Genomic DNA, 25,513 nt, shown 5'->3' with positions numbered 1-25,513 from the left:
CTTGAATTGCTCCAGGGTCTGTGATTCATCCCACAGAACACAGCAGACAGACAGCAAAGACTTTAAGAACCAGAGCTGTGTTTGCACGGCATGTTTTGCACAAGTCAAAGCGTCCACAGGATGTAAAACAACAGAGATGATTGTTAACAGGCATTTCTGTCCAATGAAATCACTAAAAAAGATGGCTTTTCTTTTCATTTCTTTTCATTTCATTTTACAGCTGGCAGCGTTGCTTCATATCACGTTGCCTCTGAGGCGAAACTGGCAACAGACACACACTTGTTCACATTATTTAACCATGTGAAGCTCCTTTGTCACAACATAGACTGCAGAAAGATCTGTTTTATTGCACTTTTTTTTTTTTACTTGATGGCTTTTTACCAATTACGATGGAATATTTTCAGTTTGCGAAAGTTCCCAAGTGTCTGTGACAAGCTTTCACCAAAAATACCTCAAGGAGCAATTATTATAGGACAGTGAACACATCCTTTTTGTTTTGCTGAAATCAGGCCGTTTGAGAGGGAGGCCTAAGTTGCTTCATGCAAGTGAGCCAGCCTTCATCACACCTCATAAAATCCCTTTTTTCTTCATTTTATTGACAACTAGTGGCGGAACAAACAAACAAAATAGCATTTCAATAATTTTGATATTATTGTAAAAATGAAAAATTTGTGAATTTTTACAGCTTGACACGCAACATAACAAATATATGCAAAAACCCGTATTAGATGCAGGAGGTGGATGGCACTAGATGGCACTACTTGTTTTCCTACTGGGTCAAAAATTCCACTTTGAAATGAATCAGGTTGTCCTATGGGTTTCCAACGGGGTTCTGTTCCTACAATGTAGGTGTTCACACCTTTGACAATTTTGAGCCTTCAATGACCCCAAAGTGAATCTTTGTGGAATTGTCAAGCAGACATGCTAACTAACCACTAGTGCTGCAAAAATACATCCTCATCGTAATGTCCGACCATCTGGGTAACTGTAGCTTAGCCCAGCTAAAGCCCAGCTAAACACCTTGGGCTGGATGGCAGTCAATGATAGGGAACAGACAAACGGAATGTAATGAATTATTATTTTTTTTAAATATACAAATTTAAAATAATTTAGAAAAATAAAAGTAAAGCCCTAATACGTTTGACTTCTAATTGGCACCTGGTATTCTCTGCAGTTGAGTACGGCCACTACATGAGGGAGAAAAAAAAATAACCTACGGTGATTTCTAAGGTTTACGTTAAGCTGAGACGTCTTCCTCTTGAAGTTAGATGACGTTCTCAAAGAGTTGCATGGAAGACATAATGCTCTCATCCTGTTCCAAAGACAGAAGACCAAGTAAGTCTAAAAGCGCACTGCTCCAAACGGAGACTGTTATTGTGGGTTTACCTTTTGGCAGGTTTCTATGAATTCATCCATGGTCACCATTCCATCTCGGTTCCGATCCATTTTCTGGAAAATTTATGTTTTCATGTAATTATACAGAACAAGGGTTGGACCAAACAGTCAGGGTACCTGGAAGAATTTCTCCACATGTTCATATGGGGAATCTTCTCGTACACTCGGTAAGGTGTACCTGCCCATCATGTCATAAATGGAAGTCATTATTGCCAACATGTCCTGCAAGAAAACACGGCTCAAGCTATTACAACAGTCTAGTTAGTACCGTAGGTGCTTCTTCATGGAGCGACAACATACTGCCTTTACATTTTGGCATTAAATAAAATAAGTGTCGGCATTTAAAAGTTGAAACTGAAAAATTTAGCAAAAAAAAAGGGGGTGCTATGTCTTGAAAAAAAACAACAAAAAAGCAAAACAGAATGCCCCAAATTTTATTTTTTAATGTATGTTATTTTTCAGTGCTTGTTTTGGTGGCTATAAAAGTCTACACACCCCTGTTCACGTTAGGTTTTTGTGATACAAAATAAAGGAGAGCAAATTAAATCATATAAAACTCCACCAACCTGTAATCTGTACAACTCAGTTGATTTAAAAAAAAATATTTTGGAGAGAAAATAAAACCAAACTGAGACACTGTGAATACACAAGTGTACACACTCCTTTTTTTTTTTTTTTTTTTTTTTTTTTTTTTTTTTTTTTTTTTTGGGAGATCTCAGTATTGATCATTTGAAATGTCATCATCATTGTTCTCCCTTTTTTTTTTTTTTTTTTTTGTATGTGTGTTTGTGCGTGTGTGCGTGCGTGTGTGTGTGCGTGTGTGTGTGCGTGCGTGCGTGCGTGCGAAAAAAAATAAAAATAAATAAGAATTCCCATACCGTTCACCTAAACCGAACACTTCAAAATCCAGCCAGAGTCGTGGGGCCGCCAGGAGACCCAAAGGGGGACCAAAGAAAAGAAAGAAAAGCGAAGCCCAGCACCGACCAGACACCACCCACCGGGCCACTAACCTTCACCAACCCCAAAGACATCCCAACTCCAACAAATCAGGGAAACATCAAGGGCCCAAAGGAGAAACTGAGGAAAGGTAGAAAGGACAGACGAAGCAGAGTGAGATCCACAGACACCAGCCTCCACCGAATCAATGACCTGAGGGAGAAACAAATTGTGTCTGAGTCTCGATAGATGCTGGTGTGGTGGATCTAGCATGCATGAAAATCTCCACCAAAGAGGGGAGCCGTCGACCTCCGCCAGGACAGAGCAAGCGCAACACCTCAGGGCCCCCCAGGCCGCGGCCGCGCCAAAGGACGACCCCCGGGCCCCGCAGGGGCCACCGGCCGGAGAGCAAACCCCGGAGCAGGAGCGCCCCCCACCCCAACGCGGCCCGCGCCCCCAACCCAACGCAGCAGGACGGGGCACTGCAGGCCCACCAGGCACCCCACCGGCCCACAACCCCCGCTCCCCCCGCGACCCCCCCCGCCCCCCACCCCCGCCACCCACCCCAACCCAGCCCCAACCGCCCCCAGGTCCCCAAATCCCCAGACACCCTCCCCACCCCAGCACCCCCCACCCCGGCACCCCCACCACCACCACCCCACCAACCAAGCCGCCCCCGCCCCCCGCCCCCACCCCCACCAACCGACAGCCCCCCAGCCCCCGACCCCAGACCCCGGGGACACACCGCACCCAGGCATCCGCGCCGAAGAGGGGGCCGGGCAGCGGAGCGGAGAGGGCACCCGCGCCCACCCCACCACGCGGAGGGACGGAACACCAGGGGCAGAAGGGGAGATGGGGGCACCGGAGGACGGGCGGCATCCCCGAACCCCAGGCCCAGCGGGGAGAGGCCCCGGTCGTCACCCCAACGATCAAAGTGAAAAACTAACCCTGTTACTAAGTTCGCCAGCTCGCCGACTGGCGAACTCTACCCCTAAACCGTGTGTGTGACCCCACCCAGTGTATATACATAAGTGTGTGTGTGTGGTGCATTAAAATTGGGGGCAGGTGAACCGGAGCAGAGGGAAATGATATCCCCCCCTGCTCCGATCCATCCGCCCCCCAGGCATGTCAATGAGCGTATGTGGTGCATTAAAATAAATTAATGGGGGGGGGGGGTGCACACGGACAGGCGACCGCAGCACTGCTTCATGCCGCGGCCGCCCCAACCGATGCCCCCCCCCCCCCCAGTTGTGTGAGTTGTTGAGTGTACACACTCCTATAACTGGTATGTGATTGCATTCAGAACGAATCAATCCCATTCAAAATCATGTTAAATGGTGAACGGCACACTCCGGTCACCATTTAGCGGGCCTCTTATTAACCCCAAATTAAGTGAAACCAGCTTTTCCTGACATTTTTTTTCTTTCTAGCAGAAGCCTGAATGTTTCTTGGGGGTGTGTACACTTATGCAACCACATATCAGGTTTTTATTAACACAATTTAGTTTTCAATTGAATTGTATAGGTTAAAGGTCACATTAATGGTGGGAAAATGTTTTTTGATCATTAAAAAATTGGCATTGGAACAGGGGTGTGTAGACTTTTTTTTTTAATCCAATGTACTGAATTTCCTAAGATTTACAAGGCAAAATTTAGTGACAGTGCATTGGCTCCATACTCTTTTTCTCACACACGATAGAAGTTGCGTCAACCTCCTTAGTAATGTAGCCGTCCTTGTTGATATCATAGAGATTAAAGGCCCAGCGCAGCTTCTCCGGCACCGAACCTCGAAGCAGCACAGACAAGCCCAGCACAAAGTCCTGTGAAGGTCATTTTGTTAGCTGATAAATGTCCTCAAAATTGTAAATAAAAGTTGATTTGATAGCAACGGCAAACGTGCCTCGAATCGGATAGCACCGCTTCTGTCCGAGTCAAAGGCGTTGAACAAGAAATGTGCGTACATGGTGGCATCTGAGGAGAAAAGCGCAAAAGACGACAAAGCTTAATGTGTAAACACAAAAAAAATACATACAGCTCTCAGTATGATGTAAAGAAATAAATAAACCATCTCTGCCAATGTCAATTTGACATTTATCATCACATTTACCTCCTTGAGGAAAGAACTGTGAGTAAATGATCTTGAACGTTTCTTCATCCACAAGCCCACTGGGACATTCCTTTTATGGAAATAGGAATGAATAACAATAAGTGAAATACACAAGAGGGAAGGGTATAACAATAATTGTTCTATTATTGATTACATGTGTGCTTCTTGGACTAATGCATGTCATGTCCAGACAGATGTTTGCTTGGTTTCTGTTAAGGCACTGAGACTGAGAGTTCATTTATATTTGTACACCGTGTTGCCTTAAAGCAGGGGTGGCCAAGTTCGGTCCTCGAGAGCCACTATCCAGCCTGTTTTCCATGTTTCTCTCCACTAACACACCTGATTCATGATCAGGATCGTTGTCAGGCTTCTGCAAAGCTTGCTGATGAGCTGGTCATTAGAATCAGCTGTGCTGAAGGAGGAAGACATGGAAAACAGGCTGGATAGTGGCTCTCGAGGACCGAACTTGGCCACCCCTGCCCTAAAGAATCGTAGACTGAAGTTTTGTGACGAAAGGATAGTGAGGCACATCTGTCCTGTCTGCATGGTAATACAGTAAAGCCCGCAAAAGATAAGGCCAGAGTAATGCAGTAATTTAATTAATAATTGTACCTCAAGCTATGATTTCATCATTTCAAACTCATCTTAACACATTACTCTTAAATGGTTTCCGGATGATTTGATTTTAAAAAGAAACTTATCCGTAACATTAGTTAGCAACTTGGGCTAAACTTAGCTCCTAGTCCTACCTGACAAACAAAGATGTTGATCTCAACTCAGTTGAGAGCTATCACTTCCTTCCAACATAACTTTTCGTCACACTAGGTCTAACCAGGTCTTTAGCGCCATCTTATGGCAGCATAGAGTGTTAAAGAAAGCGCACACTATTTAGACCTTCGCTGAAATGAGCTTTGCAACCACTCAACGAGCCTACTCAAGAATGTTTTTGTTACCTTGACGACAAGAGGCTAGAGAGTGGTAATTTTTGAGTCTAAAAAAAGCGAATACAATTTTCATTTAATGTGTTGGATTTGTGTATGATGTCAACCAAAAACACAGGTGTCTCGGTACAGATTGCGTTGGGTATTAGATGCTCCCACTGTAGAAGCAACGTGGTTTTGCTTACAGTGGCGGTTCCTGACCACAACTCGTGACAAGCTTCCTTAATGTATTTCGGCAAAGCTGACTTGTAGTCTTTGTCTCCACTTTAATTACAGATGACCTCTTTTAAAGTGCACTAAAACCTGCAACTCCCCATTATGCATTAGCACACACAGTGTGGACCGTATAAATCACGTGATAGCTCAAACTCAGCATTGTAGTGCAGAAAACAGAATACATTTCTGGGACATTTGAAAATGAAGCAAAGAACATTTTGATTTTAAAACGTAATTTTTTCCTGTTATGTTTGTATCTTTAGGACAAAACGAACATCCAAAGGTCATTTTGAACCACTGCATTAATTAATTAATCAATCAAATAAATGTTTTTGTGAATACTGTAGTGGAAAATAAGTTTTATGAATATTTGCAACAAAAAAAAAAATGCATATACAGCACAGCAAAATCCACCTGTTATTATTCCTCGCAGGGGGCGGCCATTTTGCCACTTGCTAATGACTGAAAATGACATCACAGTTACTCTGGTAACAGCTATTAGCGGCTCAGCTTGCAAACGTCACATGTCCAAACTCAGATAACAGGTGAAGCGGGATTGGTCGTTACCTGAGCCCTGAGCAAACTGTGATGCCATTTTCAGTCAAGTGGCAAAATGGCCGCCCCTGAGATGAATAAAACGGGTGGGTTTTGCTGCTTTATTCATATTCCACAAACGCAATATTAATCAAAATACCATGTTTAGACTAGACTAGTGGAAAGAAAAAGTTTGTGTTGACTTCCTCTTCAATCGTTTTTGATGAGTTGTTTTTGTGCCCCAAGCAATTAGTTTGTGTTTGCCTAAAATTAAGTCCGCCCCTGACTGTTGTGTGCACACTACGGTCGTTTTCTTACATTTTTGAAGCCTCTGTAAAGGGACTGAAGCTCCTTCCTGGTGAACTGGGTCTGCGCCTGAAGCTGCTCAAGACCCTCGGGTTGATGACGTACCATGGAGAGCTCGAGGTCACCGTCGCTGCTGTCTGCCAGAGGGAGGGGAAATGGGGGGGGGGGGGGGGGGTCAAGCCAAAGGAGGGACGTGAAGACACGGAAATAAGAACAGGAAAAACAGGGGTGGGGTGTGGGGGGGCAAAAGAGTCTACCGGAGAGAAATGAAAGGCAAAAGAAGGTAATGCTTTCCATGATGCAAAACAAAAGTTAGGGAAGGCGATGTGCAGTATGTGTGTGGAACATACAATTCAAAATAATAATAATAAGTACAAATAAATGCTATATATAACTCATAACATCTGATGTCAAAGGAAATAAGCAACTATTCAGAACAGTTTTTAATAGACTTTCATTTTGGACACTTTGGATGCAATTTCCTTGCGAGTAGTGTGGATTATTCTCATTTCGGAAACCCAGAACGGGCATTTGAAGTGGCAAAACCCCCCAAAAAGGACTAATTCCAGACCATGTTTTCTTTGCAATAGCATTTTCCACACTTTCTTTTTTTATTTTTCCACTATAAGTTTTTTAGAATTCAAAATGTCCACAATGAGACGGGAGGGTGGTGTCAAAAGTGCTAAAATATCAACTCAATATACTCACCATCTTTACAAAGAGCGCAACACAAATGGAAAGTGGAAAAAGACAAGACCGGGGGAGAGATTGAGATGATGAAAATAAAGTAACACATTTAAATACACTGACCCCATTTAACAATGTTTATTATTATTGTGGAAGTAGTTTGCAATGGTGTAACACTGCACTACATAATAACGAGAGCCGTTTCTAACAACTTACTTAACGTATTGTATGCAAACAGTTCTTAGTATGATGCAATGCAGTTTTGCTACAGCAAATCACAACCACAATAATAAATGTAATACATTTCGAGCATTGTAAAAGCAGGATTTTTTTTAAAAAATACAGTTCTCGGTAGATGACATCATAAAACTCCCAGTTGAGCCGCAGCATGCGCATCTTACCTTCCTGCAAAGGGTCACACATCCCAAACTGTTTAAGCACGAAATAAAACATCCCCGCAACAACTACAATCGCAATAATTTCCATGCCATCCAATCCCATCATGGCATGTCACTGGATCTTGTGCAAACAAAAAATAGACTTCATGTAAAGTGACAATGCAGCTTGGAGTGTAGACATCAGCAGTTACAAGTCGGACTCATTAGAGACGATCCGAGGTAAGAGTCGCAAAGTTGAAGTAAGAATTCCAACACATGCTGCCGGATGATAAGCATTGATCCCCTCGCGTGAGCCACAACTAGCCTCCATTGCTAGGGTGGCAACCCACCACCATCTCCTCTCACCTATGTGTGTGCGTTTGGGAGGTTTGATAGTCTCCGCTTGTCCGTCTTTATTTGCTCAGTCATTTCAAGGATGCAAAGCTGTAAAAAAACAAAAAAACAAGCGATGATCCATATCCGCTGATGCTGGGGATATATGAACAGCACTTAAGAGTGAAGGAGCCCGCCTGTCAATACCGCTGATCTTAAAACACATTTAACAGGGCTGCTAAACGGCGCCTTGTTAAAATTAAAGTACTGCACATACGCACAAGTAGGCATGTCGGGACTGTCGCCACACTGAGCCTTACATCCATGTGCATAACATTGTTTTCATGTGTTTGTCAGCATGTTTAAGGACCAACAAAGGTAAGTGTGGTACACATCTGATGACTCGGCATAACATAATGGACTCAGTTTAAGTAGCAGAGGGCAAATCAATTGTTAAGAGGTAACATATTGGTCTTTGATGGGGGGGAGAAAGTGGGACAGCCCATTTGGTTGGCTATGGAAACTTTCCTGTGGCTTGGAGGATTCCCTGCCATCAGCCATTGTGCTGCTCACAAGTATTTGGACAATGAGGGAAGGGGGGAACCTAATCCTCTCTTTGTCTGAAAAACTTTTGTGCTCAGGCATCAGCAATGTCTAATATAAAAATATTCCTTTGGTGCCATCTTGTGGCATTTTGAAGCCAAGGAGCAATGTTGGTGAGGGGAGAAACTTCATTTTGTCAGGAGGGCATAGCTTTGTCTAATAAAAAAAAAATGCAAAATATACATTTGGCAAGAGTCAAACAATGAAATGTTCATTACTATTATTGATGACATATGCTTCATGTCCTAAAACATGTCCAGATGTTTGTTCGATTTTTGAGAGGAAGGCACTTGTAACAATCGGCAGTGTGGCACCGCTCCACAGGGTGGCGCTTCTTTGTTTTTTGTGTGCATGTGTAGCACTTCTTTTTTTTTTTGGTGGTGAATGTTTTCTTTTGATGCCGTGAAAGCTACGGTCATTGTAACGCGTGGTGGCGCAGAGCCCATTGCTTTCGGCTTAATAAAGTGACTCTGTGGACTGCCAATCTTTTTGTTGCTCTCCCGTTTTTTTGCTGACCCGCTGCGCTATCCATTGCCGATGTTAATATTTGATTTAATAATATTAAATTTCAAGTTACTTTCACATAATGTTTAGGGTCCTTATTCAACTATCCTTTCAGTAGGATTACATAAAAAAATTGGCAATTTATTGGCAGGCCAAAACATATTTTTTTCTGGAATGTAAAGTGCCACAAGGATCAGTCCCCAGCCTTTAGTATTTTTAAAATTAGGCACAAAATCCAAAACAAGAGTTGCACTTTCAGCATAATCATTACCCCAAATTGAGTAAAACAAAAACATATTCTGTCACAACAATAACAACCAAGTTGCATGAGCTCATTCCATAAAATACAAAGAAACATCATAGTGTTGGATGCATCTTAGTCCTCCTGCTCTTCTATTCTACTGCATGAGTTGCATGTGTGAAAAACAACCTCACAACTACATAGAAGTTGACATCAGTCTGTGATCAATCAATCATTCTACCTACATGTGGATTTTGTTACAATTGTCGGTTTTCGCCAACAGGGGTCGCCACAGCGAAACAATTGGATGATTTGTTTGGCACTGAACAGTGGATCACCTTCCCGACACACCCGCCCATTAAAAAAAAAAGTTCATATATTTTTTTGGATCCAGGCTTGGGGCCACCTGTAGTAGACAATAATTGACTATTTGTCTATATGGCAACAAATAAATCAACGGTGAGATTGTGACGTTTGGTTGTCTGTCATCTGTCTATCACCTTATGACAATTTTTTTTAAAGGCACAGCTTATAAAAAAAAATAAAAAGTCCCCAATTACCTTCCATTCATTATCAATAAAGTGTCTAGTGGAATATTCTCAAATCTGTCATTACTGTATACTAATGCTAAACTTCTACTTTTGCTGACCAGCAGATGGTAGTAATGACTTTTGCTGACCAGGAGATGGCAGTAATGACTTTTGCTGACCAGCAGATGGCAGTAATGATTCAATATACGATGCGTTCTGTTGACAAAGGCACACAGCAAACTGTCGTACTGCACAGAAGGTCATTGTCAATAATTAAGAAAAATATCTGCATGCCAGTGAAACACTAAGAACAGACAACATGCTCACTTGTCACATTGTGTATACTAAACAGGAGAAGAATCTGTCAACGGACAAAAGATAATCTCCTGAGCAAGAAATTATATCAAGTTATAGTTAAAAACTGGAATATTTGGCAACTACTCGACACAACGAACAAGACCAATATACCATTGAGTTAATATGCTAGGAATACAAGTGTTCTGAATGTGATATTTAGCCACATAAAAACAGCCTCTTGTTAGTTTAAAAAAATTATTTAGAGGACAAATATTATGATTTTCTTTGGCCACAAATTAAAGGGATTTCCAGGTGGCTTAATATTAATAATTGTGCTTTTGTTACAATACCATCAAAATTAAGATACAGACTTTACACAGCCCCAATTCTTGTTTTGCTTAAGTCGGTCATTTTTTCTACCTCTTTTACTTAAAAGAAGCAGAGCCCAAAGTGTTAAAAAAAAGCAAGCACTCCTAAAGACAACTACAAATTTTTAACTCGCAGGCAGCATTCATGCATTACACCAAATGCAACTAACATGAATGAGACAGGTCTGCTAGCTCAATGCTACCACATCATGAAAATTTTAATAGATGAGCTAACAAACTAGCATCAATGATGCAGTCATTCTAAACCTCTCTCAGCCACAGCATGCAAACTTGAATAAACATCATAATGCCCATTTAATTGTCATGATGCACAAACTGTTTTTTTTTATATTCTATGCATATTTAAGTATTACTGTATGTTTTTTTTAATAAGTGTTTTATTGTTCTTAATGTCTATTAAATTGGTTCATGACATAAATACAACAAAAAATGTGGAATTGAGAATCAATGCTGTATTTTTCTTATTAAAAAGCTGTTGCAAAAAATGTTGACGCTGTATTCGATTATTTGCACTTTGTATTCATTTGAATCTAGAAAGATGATTTATTTGAATTGTGAGGAAAAAAGAACAATACAGTATTGTCTTATTTATTGACAATAGTTCTACCTGGCCCCTGTTGAGTGGTGCTCGCGATGATCCACTTGACCAGACAGCAGCTCATGAGAGATTTTCGTGAAAACTTTGGTCTCTGCCACTTGGAGCCTTCGGCCTGTCCGGTTGGACTCGCCTCTTTCCCGTCAGGCAGAAGACCGCCGTCCACCTCCTTGTCTTGTGCCTTAAGGAGACACAAATAGATCCAGTGAAGACTCAGTGAGACTTCTTTTAATTATGGTTTCACTTCAGACATGTCTGTTCCACACCAATCTCCCACTTTGTCATATTTTCCCTTTGATTTGCTGGTTGATGGACTTTCCATTTTTAATGCGTGATTCTCCATCATTGCACGACTGTTTGTTTTGCATGTTTAAATGTGGTGTTCCCTATTAGCGTTTGATTATTATTATTATTTTGGTCCAACCCAAACCCCCACCTCTAGATGTGGATGTGTTATTGAGTCACGTCTGGAAATTCAAGTGACATTTAAGAGCAGTATATCAGACTCAGGAATAACCAGAAACCCATCGAAGAATGTGAGAACCAGACAAACCCAGCTTCTATTGAGTGAAGCAGAATATTTTAGCACTGTAAACTAAGAGTGAGTGAATAAGACAAACTCAATTAGGGCCACATATAAATATAGGAGGAGGGGAATATTCTGAGAAAATACTCACAAATTCACGAGAGAAAACTCGTATATTTGTGACATTACAAAGTGGCAAATTTACGAGAGAAAAACTCTTTACTTTATGTGAAACAAACTCGCATATTTGCGACATTACAAAGTGGCAAATTTACGAGAAAAAAACTCACAACTTTACGAGAAAGAAACTCGTATTTTTTGCGACATTACTAAGTTGCAAATTTGCGAGAGAAAAAAACTTCACAAATTTACAAGAAAAAACTCACAACTTTACGAGAAAAAAACTCGTATTTTTTGCAACATAAAGTGGCAAGTTTGCAAGAAAAAAAACCCTCACTAATTCACGTGAAACAAACTCGCATATTTGGGACATTACAAAGTGGCAAATTCATGAAAAAAAACCTCACAAATTTACGACCAAAAACTCGTATATTTGCGACATTACAAAGTGGCAAATTTGCGAGAGAAAAAACTCACAACTAAATGAGAAAAAAAACTTGTATATTTTTGTGACATTTCTAAGTTGCAAATTTGTGCGAGAAAAAAAACTCACAAATTTACAAGAAAAAACTCATATATTTGCAACATTACAAAGTGGCAAATTTGCGAGAGAAAAAACTCACAACTAAATGAGAAAAAAAACGTGTATATTTTTGCGACATTACTAAGTTGCAAATTTGTGCGAGAAAAAAACCTCACAAATTTACAAGAAAAAAATCATATATTTGCGACATAACAATGTGGCAAATTTGCAAGAATAAAAAAACTCTCACTAATTTACGTGAAACAAACTCATATATTTGCGACATTACAAAGTGGCAAATTCGCGCAAGAAAAAACTCACAACTTTATGAAAAAAAACTCGTAAATTTTTGCGACATTACTAAGTTGCAAATTTGCGAGAAAAAAACCCTCACAAATTTACCAGAAAACACTCGTATATTTGCGACATTACAAAGTGGCAAATTTGCAAGAAAAAAACCCTCACTAATTTACGAGAAATAAACTCGCAGTTTGGCGAGATATAAAAAATCTGAAACGCGAGAAATACACGTAGCGTACTACTTTTTTTTTTTTGGTCAGGTTTTAAAATAAGGAGATTATGTAAATGCTGCCGAGATTAAGCATATCATATTGAGCATTCACACTTTGAAGCGTTGGGTACAAGTCGCTAAATTGATGTGTTGAATCTGCTGTTCTCAGGCATTCACTTGTATTTACCTAAAGTATGCTAGCTTCTGATTGGTTAGTGTCAGTCAGCTGATTTGAAGTGTTTTCACTGTAGCTAGCCGTGTGTAACGAGTAATGTTTAGAAATCCGTCTCCATCCTGCCTTTTCATTTTTTTTTAAATAAAAATAGTTCCATTAACCACCAACAAATCTTCAGGTTATACAGCTCCTGGTGTACAAAAACCAACACCTCGTCCAGACTATAGTTACGCTACGTGTCGCAATTTTCTGAGTTTTTTTCTCGCAAATCTGCAAGATTATTTCTCGTAAATTTATAAGGTTTTTTTCTCGCAAATTTGCCACTTTATAATATCACAAATCTACGAGTTTATTTTTCGGAAATTTGTGAGTTTTTTTTTGTTTGGAATCTTACATCCCCTCTTAAAAAAAAAAAGTGGCCCTAACACGCCATCGTAAATAAGTGACTGAGTTTGTACTTTTTATACCTAATCAAATTCACATGAACTGCCACCCAATACATAATGTACATTAATTACATACATACATAATACAAACTGACTTTTCCCGACATAGATGTGCTCCCCGCCGTCCATGAGTGCAGTCGCCCGACCCTACTCACTCGTTCATCCAATCACAATCAGACACCTTCACAGCCTCACAGACAGTTGGAACTTATATAACGCTAACACTAGTTTACATAACACAACATAAAAACAAAAAAAATCACAGGAGGCAGTAATGCTTGCTACTGACCATGTTTCATGGATTCTTGTTAGAATTTTACAAGTTTGGACTGTCTGTGATTGTAAGGTTGTGAAAGTGTCTGTGATTTATAATTGGGTGAGTCAATCGGGGGTGGGGAAACTGGAAAAAGAGCTTACTGTCTTTGGGATGACGAAGGCTTGCCAGAAAATACTCAATGGATGTTTTTTTTTGTTTTTTTATGTGCAACAGTAACTGCTCATTTTCATATTCTCTGTCTCTTCCTTTACTTTGTTTGGTGAATTTGCTAATTGATTTAGGCCCGGGGTCACTAACATGGTGCCTGTTATAAAAATAGTTCACCACTGTTGGGAGTTTGTGATTTCCTAGGGAAGGTTGTAGAGGAGGTAAACACTTGCCGATTTACTGTAGTAAACGGAACTAAAGTGTTGCATAGTCACATTCATCTGTTTCCTAATTTATTACGTTTTTTTGGGCATTATTGTGACAAATCATTGCCTTGACTAATCAACTGATTCAACCACACAAGTGCAGTTTTAAAAAAAAAAGGTATTTTGTAATATACTATAGTACTGTTATAGAGTTGCCAAGCTAGCTGTCGCTGCTCTGCAACAATTACAAAAATACAACATTTTATTGTTGTTGTAGTTTGCCGTCCAATAGGTGTCTAATATATCGTCACTTTTTCAATCCAGCATTGTGTAAGGCAGGTTGAGACATCTCTATAAAATGCACATTAACAGAGAAAACATAAGCAGATATCTAAAATTTCTGTGTTCAGGGCGCTTCTAAAAATAATCCCTTTTTCTTGTTATTTTCATCATGTCACCTGACACTGGCGCACATTCAGGGGTCTCTGCAGTCAGATGAATATTTTAGTGATAACAGAGCCACTGCGGACATTGTGTCTGAATTTTAAGACAGCTGACCTTTTTTTTGTGTTAGGTTTTCTATTTTGGAGATAAAGGCTACAAATGTGACTGAATTGATATGGTTTACTAAGCTTGCCTTCTTTTTTTTTTAGAAACATATGCTTGCGAATGCAACCTAAGTATTTCTCAAAACACATAAATTAAAAATACTGTACTGTGTGTGGCGCTTGGTTGTCCCTTCTTTTTGAATAAGAAAAGAGTGTGGCGGAGCACGCATGTGTGGCATCGCTCAATTATTCACACTCCTTAAAATTGTATCAATAAAAGATCAGACCATTTATAGAAGCTATTGGAAGGACAAAAAAAAAAAAAGCATAAAAAAACTGTGAAAACCCAACATTCACCCGCAATGCAAATATTATGTGTTGCATGATACAGCAAATAAAAGATGAATTTACAGAGGACTTTTTTTTTTAAACAAAAAAATGTTCAAATAAAATATAAAATATTCCCAGCCTGCCTGCCTGCAGCTTTTCTCTTCTGTGTTTGAAAATACTCATAAAATATGTGATGCAATTTTAAATTAGTAAAGAAAAAGCCGTCTCATGTGCAGACTATTATTTTGAAAATCACATACAGTATGCAACATCTGGATAAACCCAAACCTTCAATGTCAAAGAACACTTACTGTACCTGCATGATGCCTGCTTCCTTCTCAGCTGTTTTGATCCTCTCCAGATTCTCCTCGGTGAGCCACAGCTGCATGCAAAAACAAAGAAAGAGAGCGAGAGGGGCGAGGAGTTAGTAGTATGAGGAGGAGGAGGAGGAGGAGGAGGAGGAGGAGTACATCTGCTCACTCACCTGACTTCGCATAGGATAAAAAATGGATGGAAGATGTGCAGGAGGATTCAGAGGAGGAGGAAGGGGCGTGGTGGGATGTTTACGTGGTAGCATACAGTATGTTATGAAATACGATTAGATTTGGTCCGAGCTCACTTCTGCCCCTCAAAGGAAATAAAAAAAAAAAAAAGAATTGACTTTTAATATACTGTATCTGCAAGCACTGTGTGCTTTGTGTGCAGGTATGCGTGCAAAAAAAAATACTCACGTTTTCTTGCTTGTGGTGACTGACCCTGATGGACAAGCAGTGCGCTTAAAAGTCAAAGTTCAACGATAACGCAGTCAAAAATGAATTCAATCATGTTATATTAAATGCCAAGATGACCACTTTCCAGATATGCAAACACTTTGTCGATGCGTTGTCGTATTGAGAACCAAGGATGATGAAATCAGTGAAGCGCGGTGAAGAATAAAAATAAATAAATTACTTATGATTACTTTAAATTATGTTCCATTTTATTTTGATGTTCCGGCCTTTACATGTAGAGTCTTTTTTAATTGAATAATTAGAAATCACTTCATCATTAAAATAGTTATATGTCCGTATTTCCTGTTCAAATAGTACGTATGAAGGGCGGATAAAAAATAAATAAATAAAAACAACAACTACAACCCAAAACCAATTAACTTGGCCTTATTATAAATATTACTTTGCTATTATTTTGATGAACAGGGTATAATTGATTGAAGCATACTCAATAAATTATTTTTTAACCTTAGTGGAGGTCAAAATTGGAATGTAGGCAAATTTTAGATTTTTGGCGAATATTTTTGTATTCGACTCTGGAGGACTACTTGTTTCACCACTCGAGAATCTCACCGCACATTACAAAATCTCCAGCTCTTATTAGGTCAAAAACCAAGAAATACAAATTTCCCCGCCATTTTCGTCCGATTGTGTCCAAAATAGCACACAAAAAAAAAGTTGATTGAAGTCATTCAACATTTTAGTTCTCTGGCAGTGTTTGATATTATAATCAGGGAGAGCATGTTAAGTCAAAGTTTATTCATTAATTGTTCGAACCACTTATCCAAACTAGGGTCCACTAGTAATAACATTAAAAATAAATTTGCAACAAACCACATCGACTGATATGTCATATTAAAGGCCCATATGACGGCTTTCCAGATTTGCAAATATGCTGTTAACATATTATCATATGATGATGCAATGACAAAATAACATGTTTTTCCACCTCTTAATATATAAAGCAAGGTTGAATCTCACATGATCATATATTGTTTATCCTTTTAAGATTCGACTAGCACTTGGCAGATCTGTAATACGGTCTGCCTCCCTGATGCAAACGCCAGAGATATTTTTAGCCTCACACGTTCCAGAGTGCCTCCAATTTCAGAGTTTAATGGTGGATGTGCATGTGCGCAGACGTGCGTGTGACAGCGTTGCTTTTACTTCCTCCTTCCCTGCATGAATGTTGCATTCCCCTCAGAATGTACTCAAACACACACAGCTTGCAAACACATTTGCGCTGTGAGCTCTCAGGGGCCGTGCCACAAATATGCCATGTCATTTTTTTTTCATATAACCATGAACAAATGGCGTTTAAAACCAAAACACATGCTGTATGCAGAATAGGGGAGGATCCTAGCGGAATAGCAACAAAAAAATCACCCTTAGCCATAACTAACGTCTATTGAAGAAAAAAAATAAAGACAGCTCCGCCTTGGGATTAAGAAGTAATACCCTTCATTTATGAGATCATGGGAATCTGGAATTTTATTAAAAAGTGACACTGAGTCGTTTTCATTGTTCTGAACATTGGGGGCAATATTCTTTCTTTTCAGGCGCCCAGACATTAATGTTTACTTCAGATCTCTGCATTGCCAGTGTCAATGTACTGTGTCCAGAATAGGGAAAAAAAATGCTTGTTGCCAAGAATTCCTTGAACATATGCTCACAATTTAGTTAAAAATAAAGATGCTAGAATTAAATACAGTATGTAAAGTAACAGCACAGGAATATTAATGCAAAATCTTTAATTAACTCCAAAGCTTTAATCTGTCCACTGACTTAATTAACATGAACGGCTCTGAAGTTGTCAATCCCCCCACCACTTTTATCAGGCACCTCAGAAGGTTATGGGATAATTAATTGTGTGCAGCACTTCACTATACAGCAGATAAGTTTTATTTTAATCATTCAATTGCTCTACTGTGTCATAATGCAAAGCCCATATCACATTGTATGGGACTTGACAGGGAAAGTCAAAGTTTGTATATCAACAAATCAAATAAATTAGGGATGTTCGATACCACTTTTTTTCAGACCGATACTCAACTCTTGAGTAGTCACCAATACCGATACCATAGTACACAAAACGACAGATACATTTAAAGAAATCCCAATGTAGTATTTTCCCTTAAAACTGCATATTAACGGCAATTTTCTATTCTTCTAATTTCTAAATTCTTGTTCCTGATTGTAAAATGGCCAGTAGAGGGCAGCCAATACTGGTATCAGCCACCATCATGAGTGTGTATATATATATATATATATATATATATATATATATATATATATATATATATATATATATATATATATATATACATATATATATATATATATATATATATATGTATGTGTGTGTGTATATATATATATATATATATAAAACTTTATCCAAACGAATTTACTGACTTATAAAAAAGATTAATGACTCGCAGAAACCCTGCTGCAAATGTTTCCATGTTGTGTTCAATAAAAAATTTAATTGCTTATGTAGTACTAGTTTAAGAAGACATTTTATGACCAGTTTATACAAAAATCCAGGTAGTTCCCAAAGGTTCACAACCTTTTCCTTGTAACTCGATGTGTCGTTGTGAGAATACAATAAAATGGAAGCTTGCGAAAGCTATGCGTGTGACAACTAATGCGACATAATTTTATGTTTTATTACAGTGAGTGATGATGACAGGAGGAAGCATGTTTGATGGGACAAACACGCTGTGGCCTTTGCCAGGAAGCCTGTCCTCATTTGTCTCAAATGACTTGTAGCGGTCAAATACTGTAAATAAATAATATGTTTTTTCGTGACACATTTAATGACCAGTTGGCTCCCAGTAAACAATATTGCTCCCGCCCTTCAATACTCCCACGCACGAGGACAGGATGGGAACTGAGCTACTTCTCACACACACATGCTGACTGCCAGTTTTCCTCCGCTGGCCTGTCATTATGTGTCAGTGAGTAATAACAGTGCAGAAAGTTTGCTGCACAGATGTTCTAAGCAACCTTTACTGTCAAGAGAGACATTTTAGGCCAAATAAATCACAAAGAAATCTGCCTGGACCTGCAACACATTTGAAGAAGGAACCAGTGTGTTAGTGTTAGCCTAATGTACTTCGGGCCCAAGAGCTCTAATTAGAGTTGCACAAAATTATGACAGCAGCATCCAATATGTACACATTCATTTTCTTCTACCTTTCCTCTTCCCTTTTTGGATTTTTTGGGGGGAGGTGAAATTTTCCAGACTTCGTTTATCATGCATTTTTAGACTTTTGTCAAATTTCTGACATTTTTGGAAATTTTATGGTAATTTTCGTGATTTCTTCTTTTTTTTGGAAATTTTATGGTTACTTATTGAACTTTTTTTTTTCTGCCTTTTTCAAAATGTATTTCTCTGACATTTTTGGCAACTTCATGGACATTTGATGGCACTTTTTTACTTTTCCTTATTTGGACATTTTATGGCTATTCTTTGGCCATTTTTTCTGCCGTTTTTTCTGACATTTCTGGCAATGTTGTGAATATTTTATGGTAATTTTCGGGATTTCTTCTTTTGTTTTGGGACATTTTACGGTTACCTTTTGAACATTTTCTTTCCTACTTTTTAATTTTTTTTTATTTATCTGACATTTTTGGCAACTTCATGGACATTTTATGGCAATTTTCTACTTTTCCCTCTTCGGACATTTTTAAGTGATTTAAATATTTATATAAAATGTACCTTTCGTCTCTCTTTTTTTGACAACTTAAAAAAATTGGATGAGATTTATTGAATATTTAATTTTTTTTTTTTTTATCCAAACCCTTAATTAATTTAAAGAATATATTACCTGAAAATAAATATGTAAAAATTATTACTTTTTACAAAAATGTTTAGAGCTCAACAGGGAGCCACAAGAGACTTAAGAGCCACATGTGGCTCCAGAGCCGCAGGTTGCTGACCACTGTTATAAGCTCCTAAAGAATGTAAATACGTGCTATAAAAGTGGACAAAGAGGGTTAGGGAATGTCCATGCTGCTGTATAGTTCAAGTGAGAACCTGTTGGTGCTTGTTCTTTGATGCAGAAACTGATGACAATCTCACACGATTGTTCAGTGCTTCCACTCTATTCATCTTGAAATGCCCTCAGAGACACATAAAGTGGATTTACATTTTTTTGCCGCCGATTAAGAGGGTTGTGGCTTGGAGCTTTGGCGCAGCGGCTGCCCAGACGCGGTCAAAACAAACACGCGGCTCAAGTACTGTATCCCGCCTCTGTTTCCTGGCTTAGATGTGTTGTGACTGTCTGGAGAGAGGAGTCGGTTAGCAGGGAGGAGATTCCTCACTATCAACGGATGTGAGAGGCTGTTCCCCCCCCTCACCCGCACACACACTTCTCCACAGTCAACAGGAAGGAGGCCACAGAGGGAAGAGGTCCGACAGATTGTGTGCTCACAAACAGCAGGCGGACATGAGCAAGAACCAGAAAGACGTCAAGAAAATCCAGTCTGCGTATCTGCAGAATGTGGAGAAGCTCAACCAAGGGGTCAAGCAAGAGAGGAAAAGCTGGAAGGCCAAGGAAGGAGACTTTGCCGTGCAGACGGCCATGGAGAAGCGCCAACCTCCTGCCATCACTCCCGTAACCAAAAGCTCCGCACACAGAATCAGCAGAGACCTGACTTGCTCCATCTGCTTGGATCTCTTCAAGCAGCCTGTGTCTCTGCCCTGCGATCACACCTTCTGCCACAGCTGTATTGAGGGCTACTGGACCGGGCCAAGGGGCCACAGTCAAGGGGTATCGGGCTCCTGTCCCCAGTGCAGGAAGGTGTACCCCGGGCAGAGCTACAGGCCCAACCGCATCGTGGCCAACATTGTGGAGAGTTACTGTCATGGGCTGGAGGAGAGCGGCGGCGGAACCAGGCTGGGCGACGCGGCGGAGAAGGCGCCGCCGCCTGCTCCGCGCTGCAGCCGACATCGGGAGGAGCTGAAGCTTTACTGCGAGGAGGATCAGGAGCTGGTGTGTCTGGTGTGCGGAATCTCCCAGGAGCACAGGAACCACACCATGATGTGTGTGCAAGAGGCAGAGCTCAAGTACAGGGTGAGCTGACAAGAACGTACACTGTAAAAAATGGGGTTTAATATTTACTTCAAAAAACCTAGTAAAGTTTTTTCACTCAGAAATTCAAAGTGAATTTTACAAGAAGAGTTTTGAGTCCATTTTACGAGTTAAGTTACAAGCTATGTAAGCGTTGAGGAATGAACTCATGACCTTCAGCTTTGGAGACAGACATGCTACCACCTGAGCCATGCCACTCATTCTGTTTACCGCTATACTGCATTGCTGGTATGTCCAAAATGAGACCAAAACCGGTCTTGGAGGTACGAGCATTCCACCTGACACCACCAATAACATACAGAAGGAGTGGCATGGCTTAGGTGGTAGAGTGGCTGTCACCCAAGCTGAAGGTCATGAGTTTGTTCCTGAGTTTGTTTCATTTTATACATAAACTAGTAAAATGTACTCAAAACTCTCATTGTAAAATGTACTTAGAATTTCAGAGTGAAAAAGCTTTACTATTTTTTTATTATTATTTTTTTGTTTATACCAAACGTGCTTATTGAAATTCTAGCTATACCTATGGTGTCATATTTAGTCTTCTATCAAAACAGACAGGGGGGAGCCATAAAATATCCAAAAAGTAAGAAGAGAGGCCGAAAATTACCATAGTTCCCAAAATTGCCAAAAATGTCAGAACTTTGACAGAAAGTCAGAAAAGTCTAAAAAGGTATGAGAAACCAAGTATGAAAAACTACCACAAAATCCAAAAGGTAGAAAAAAAAATATAATTAGCTCTTGGGCCCTCAGTATACTAGACTAACACTTACACACCGTTTCCTTCCTTCATGTTCATTTTTTTTACAGCTCCAGACAGATTATTGGGTTATTTATTTGGCCTAAAATGTCTCTTTTGATAATAAAGGTTGCTGACCCCTGCACTGCACATTCAGTGGAGATATCACAAATTCTCAGCAGCTCACCTCAGCAGAAGAAAATTGCCATATTTTTGCTCCCTTTTGTCCCAGTGAGAAGATAGTAAAAGGTTCTTCTTCCTCATTCAATTAGGCATCTCTGAACAGCTCCATGGATTCCCTCAAAGCCGAGCTCAACACGGCCATGCAGTGCGACAGGGAAGCTGAGGACGAAGTCAAAAATCTCAAGGTGAGAAGGCAACAAACACTCTTGAGGCATGTTTTTGTGACATTCCTGTAAATATAAAAGATGTGTCAGAAAAGTTCTAGGAATGGTGTCACAATTTTTTTTTATTTCAAATCCACACTATTACTTTTTTGGGGATGTTCTACAGGACTGTCTTTGAAAAATATCATGGAGACGGGTCAAGTACATAGGAAGTTTGCTCCAATGCTTCAAAATGTTGATGTTATTTTTTGGCAGGAACTGTCAGATGCTCAGGGAATGAATGGTAAATGTCGCCCGATTTCTTAACATTCTGGTTGATTTTTTTTTGTGTGTGTTGGGTTTGATAACATTATTTTCTGACATCAGCCCTGGAACTATTTACATGCAAATATGCTAGTTACATTATTCAGTGACATGGATTGTGACTTGCCACCTCCCCAGGAGCACACGGCTGACCTGAAGCAGCGCATCGAAGCCCAGTTCAGCGACCTGCACCAGTTCCTCTACCAGGAGGAGAAAATGTTGCAGGTGAAGCTGAAGACGGAGGAGCGCCGCGAGCTGATCCGCCTGGACGAGCACAAAGCCCTCCTGTGCGTGGAGATCTCCCGTCTGCAGAGAGCACTCCAAGAGATAGAGGACAAGCTGAGGGAGCAGGACCCCTTCATTCTACTGCGGGTAAAGTCAAACGGAATTCCCCTGTCGGGTAGTTTGTATTGAGTCAGCTCTGGAGGTTGTTATGGATGGAAAATGCTGAGCTTTTCATTTTGAAGCAGAGTAGACATAAGAGCATGAAATTGAACTGAGTTGGGCGGGACTGTTTTGCCTTTCCTGTCAAGTGTGCGCACGATCTGAAGGAAGCCAAACACTCCGGCATGCGCACATTTCAAGGGTCAAGTAGTTCCCGCTCCCGATAACAAAAGAGTCTCTTCTGGACAGGATGTAGACCAGTGATGTCATTCGTTGATCAGGAGGATAAGGAGCTTAGTTGAGCCACTGGGCCTGTCTCTGGCCACGGCCGCGGGACTTCCCCACCGGCCGCGGGGAGCTCCCACTGGGTGGGATAAAGCGCGTGAGAGCAGACGTTGATGTAATGTGGAAAAAAGCCTTCTCTCATGTCAGATACAACAAAACTAATCACCGCTCTTTCTCCTCCTCGTGTCTCCTTTCAGAGCATCAAAATTCTGCTGCAGAGGTGAGCGTGAGAAAACGCATGCTAGTGCTGTCGGGGCTTTGTTTTCACTGCGTCTGTTTGCTTTTGTTGGCAGACCCTCGCTGAAGTTCGAGAAGCCAGCTTTTACACCTCCCAGTCTGTGTGAAGGACGATTTGCGGGGCCCCTGCAGTATAGAGTGTGGAAATCCATGAAAGGCAGTATTTATCCAGGTACTACACTTAACACTCTTTACAAGCCTCAATAAGCACTTAATGCCATTGAAAAGTATTATGGTGGGAAATCGGCATTCTGGGCACTCACCATCCATCTAGCCAGCCATTGTTTCATACATCCATTTTTTACAGCGCTTGTCCTCATTAGGCTGAACTGGAGACAAACTCATCTGACCGTTGACAGTCAATCATTAACATAGAGGCAGGCTGTACTGTAAGCATTATTGGTACATATACAGAGCAATGATTACATTTTGAAACTAAAAATAATGTGGTCAATGTGGCACTATATTAACTAATCCGACCTTACGTCACAATTACCACACCACTCAAAATGGTGGTCTTACACGTGAAAGGAAGCTCTGAATATTTAAAAAGAAAGAAAGAAAAGAAGCTCTCCGCTCATTGAAAAGCATTGGACTTTAGATCCTTGTAATTTGATTTGTGACAATTATTTGTATGTCAAAATGTGATGAAATCTTATTTGACTATAAAAATCTACCTGGTTTCTAGTTACCTGAATAATAGGTTAGGAGGCTGCAACACTGTCGTCGTTTGACAGTTGTCAACGGCTATGAGGAAATGGTTGCGCGCATGCGCTCTAAGCTACACTGTCGGGTCTCCCTGGTCTTACACCGCCACCTACTGACCAAATTGAGTACTTTTCGTCCTACGCAATAAATCAAAAGATCAGACACAAAAATAATATAATAGATTTTCAAAGCAATACCAATTTTGGCTCACGTTAAGATCTCAAGTACTGCTACAAACCCATTGAACGATCTGTCTCAACACTTTATTTCTGTTGTTTTATAACGAATCATACCTGGCTTTTGTTCCGCAATAACAGAACACACAGATTGTTGAAATCATATGAGATTACTGTAGTTTTCCCGCTATGGCGTAGTGAAAGGTATTTGATCATATTTGCTTAATGAGCTATGAAAGAATGAACTACCTCTGTTGACAATTGACTTGGCCAAAGTCAGCGGGGATTGGCTCCAGGTCCAGGACAAGTGCAATAAAAAATAGCTGATTAAATATTTTTATTTGGATGAATCTGAATGCTGTTGTGCCATTCTAGCTAAACTTCTAATTGTTCTTTAGACTATATTATTATGCCCATCCATAAACTACAACTAGCACCATTGAACCCTTTACCATGTGACATCATTTATTTGTAGTCCCCGCGGCCATCACATTTAACTCCAGCACGGCCAACCCGTGGCTCAGTCTCACCTCGTCACTGACCTGCGTTCGCTACCAGACCTTTAACCACGCCGTGGAGGACAACCCGCACAGGTTCAACGCCGCCCTGTCGCTGCTCGGGAGCCAGGGTTTCACCCACGGGCGACACTACTGGGAGATCGAAGTCTACAGCAGCACTGTGTGGACGGTGGGCGTGGCCCGGGAGTCAGTGCCCAGAAAAGGGGTCATCAAAGCTCTTCCAGCTAATGGCTTTTGGACCCTCTCGCTCTCTTACGGCATACAGTACATGGCGGGAACGTCCCCGCCCACTGTTTTGTCCCTGGAGGAGCCGCTGGCCAGGATCGGGGTGTACCTGGACTACAAGAGAGGTCTGGTGTCCTTTTACAATGCCGAAACCATGACACATCTTTACACTTTCAGGGAGATCTTCAGTGAGACACTTTTTCCGTACTTCAATTTGGGCTTTCTGGACAAAGTGCACGAGAATGAGCCTCTTAAAGTCTTCTTGCCAAAGATTTAAACTTACTGTGAAGTCTTTGTGTTTCTTTTGGAACTTGTACAGAATGAGACACAAGTTTTAGACTGATTTTGTCAGCCTTTAGACTGGATCTATGGACACGTATGTACAGTATTTTGTAATACATCTAATAGTAATAAATAATCTAATCTCCAAAACGTGAGTGTTTTTGTTGGATTATGGGTTTATTGTTTCATGAACTAGACTAGACGTCAAAAATTATTTTGAACTATTTCTATTAGTTAAATTTTTTTTCCCACTTTTGTTAACAAGAGGTTGAAAACCGAGAATTTTTGTATTGTACATTTAGAACAGATATAAAATTTGTGATTAATTGTGAGTTAACTAGTGAAGTCATGCGGTTAATTATGATTAACAAATTTAATCGCCTGATGCCCCTAATTTTAATAATATTTTCTTTAAAAAAAATGCCAAAAAAAAAAGATTAGTAAAAATAAAAATAAAATTAATTTTATTTTCTTTTTTAAAGAAAAGATTATTAAAAATTAGGGGCGTCAGGCGATTAATTTAATTATGATTGACAAATTTAATCGCCTGATGCCCCTAATTTTAATAATATTTTCTTTTAAAAAAAAAGCAAAAAAAAAATATATTAAAAATAAAAATGAAATTACTTTTCTTTTCTTTTTTA

At 40.1% G+C, this 25,513-nt stretch overlaps 2 protein-coding genes across 4 annotated transcripts; one reads left to right on the top strand and one right to left on the bottom strand.

Moving 5' to 3' along the window:
- Positions 1 to 575: 575 nt before the first annotated feature.
- Positions 576 to 17,763, bottom strand: LOC144064104 (calsenilin-like). 3 transcript variants are annotated; one of them, XR_013296704.1, is made up of 10 exons: positions 15,284 to 17,763; positions 15,116 to 15,181; positions 11,003 to 11,171; positions 6,447 to 6,571; positions 4,438 to 4,507; positions 4,231 to 4,301; positions 4,009 to 4,150; positions 1,513 to 1,617; positions 1,387 to 1,449; positions 576 to 1,312 (listed from the first exon to the last, which is right to left on the bottom strand). XR_013296704.1 is itself a non-coding variant. In XM_077586360.1 (10 exons), exons 1-10 carry the CDS (start codon positions 15,374 to 15,376, stop codon positions 1,265 to 1,267), a joined length of 918 nt encoding a protein of 305 aa, XP_077442486.1. In that variant the 5' UTR covers positions 15,377 to 17,758; the 3' UTR covers positions 576 to 1,264. The 3 variants fall into 3 exon arrangements, 2 of the variants coding, with proteins under 2 accessions (XP_077442486.1, XP_077442487.1); XM_077586360.1 differs by having other exon boundaries at positions 4,043 to 4,150; positions 15,284 to 17,758; XM_077586361.1 differs by lacking the exons at positions 11,003 to 11,171; positions 15,116 to 15,181; positions 15,284 to 17,763 and adding an exon at positions 7,523 to 7,914 and having other exon boundaries at positions 4,043 to 4,150.
- A 1,794-nt stretch (positions 17,764 to 19,557) lies between these two features.
- On the top strand, positions 19,558 to 25,024 carry trim69 (tripartite motif containing 69). The gene is made up of 6 exons (XM_077586359.1): positions 19,558 to 20,650; positions 21,677 to 21,772; positions 22,193 to 22,426; positions 22,921 to 22,943; positions 23,017 to 23,132; positions 24,320 to 25,024. The coding sequence occupies exons 1-6, from the start codon at positions 20,024 to 20,026 to the stop codon at positions 24,862 to 24,864; spliced, it is 1,641 nt and encodes a 546-aa protein (XP_077442485.1). The 5' UTR covers positions 19,558 to 20,023; the 3' UTR covers positions 24,865 to 25,024.
- The last annotated feature ends 489 nt before the right edge of the window (positions 25,025 to 25,513 follow it).

Source organism: Vanacampus margaritifer, chromosome 14 (genome assembly GCF_051991255.1).
Source record: "Vanacampus margaritifer isolate UIUO_Vmar chromosome 14, RoL_Vmar_1.0, whole genome shotgun sequence".
NCBI classification, from domain to species: Eukaryota; Metazoa; Chordata; class Actinopteri; order Syngnathiformes; family Syngnathidae; genus Vanacampus; species Vanacampus margaritifer.
The sequence above is the reverse complement of the archived record's forward strand: the minus strand, read 5'-3'. Positions and strand labels throughout refer to the sequence as shown.

Excerpts from the sequence above, each read along its gene's own strand:
- LOC144064104 (XM_077586360.1), bottom strand. The coding sequence starts at position 15,376 with ATGCTACCACGTAAACATCCCACCACGCCCCTTCCTCCTCCTCTGAAT. Across the intron at positions 1,450-1,512 it reads ATGTGGAGAAATTCTTCCAG|AAAATGGATCGGAACCGAGA; the intron begins GTACCCTGACTG and ends TAAATTTTCCAG. Across the intron at positions 1,313-1,386 it reads TCATAGAAACCTGCCAAAAG|GATGAGAGCATTATGTCTTC; the intron begins GTAAACCCACAA and ends TCTTTGGAACAG.
- trim69 (XM_077586359.1), top strand. The coding sequence starts at position 20,024 with ATGAGCAAGAACCAGAAAGACGTCAAGAAAATCCAGTCTGCGTATCTG. Across the intron at positions 22,944-23,016 it reads ATCAAAATTCTGCTGCAGAG|ACCCTCGCTGAAGTTCGAGA; the intron begins GTGAGCGTGAGA and ends TTTTGTTGGCAG. Across the intron at positions 23,133-24,319 it reads GAAAGGCAGTATTTATCCAG|TCCCCGCGGCCATCACATTT; the intron begins GTACTACACTTA and ends ATTTATTTGTAG.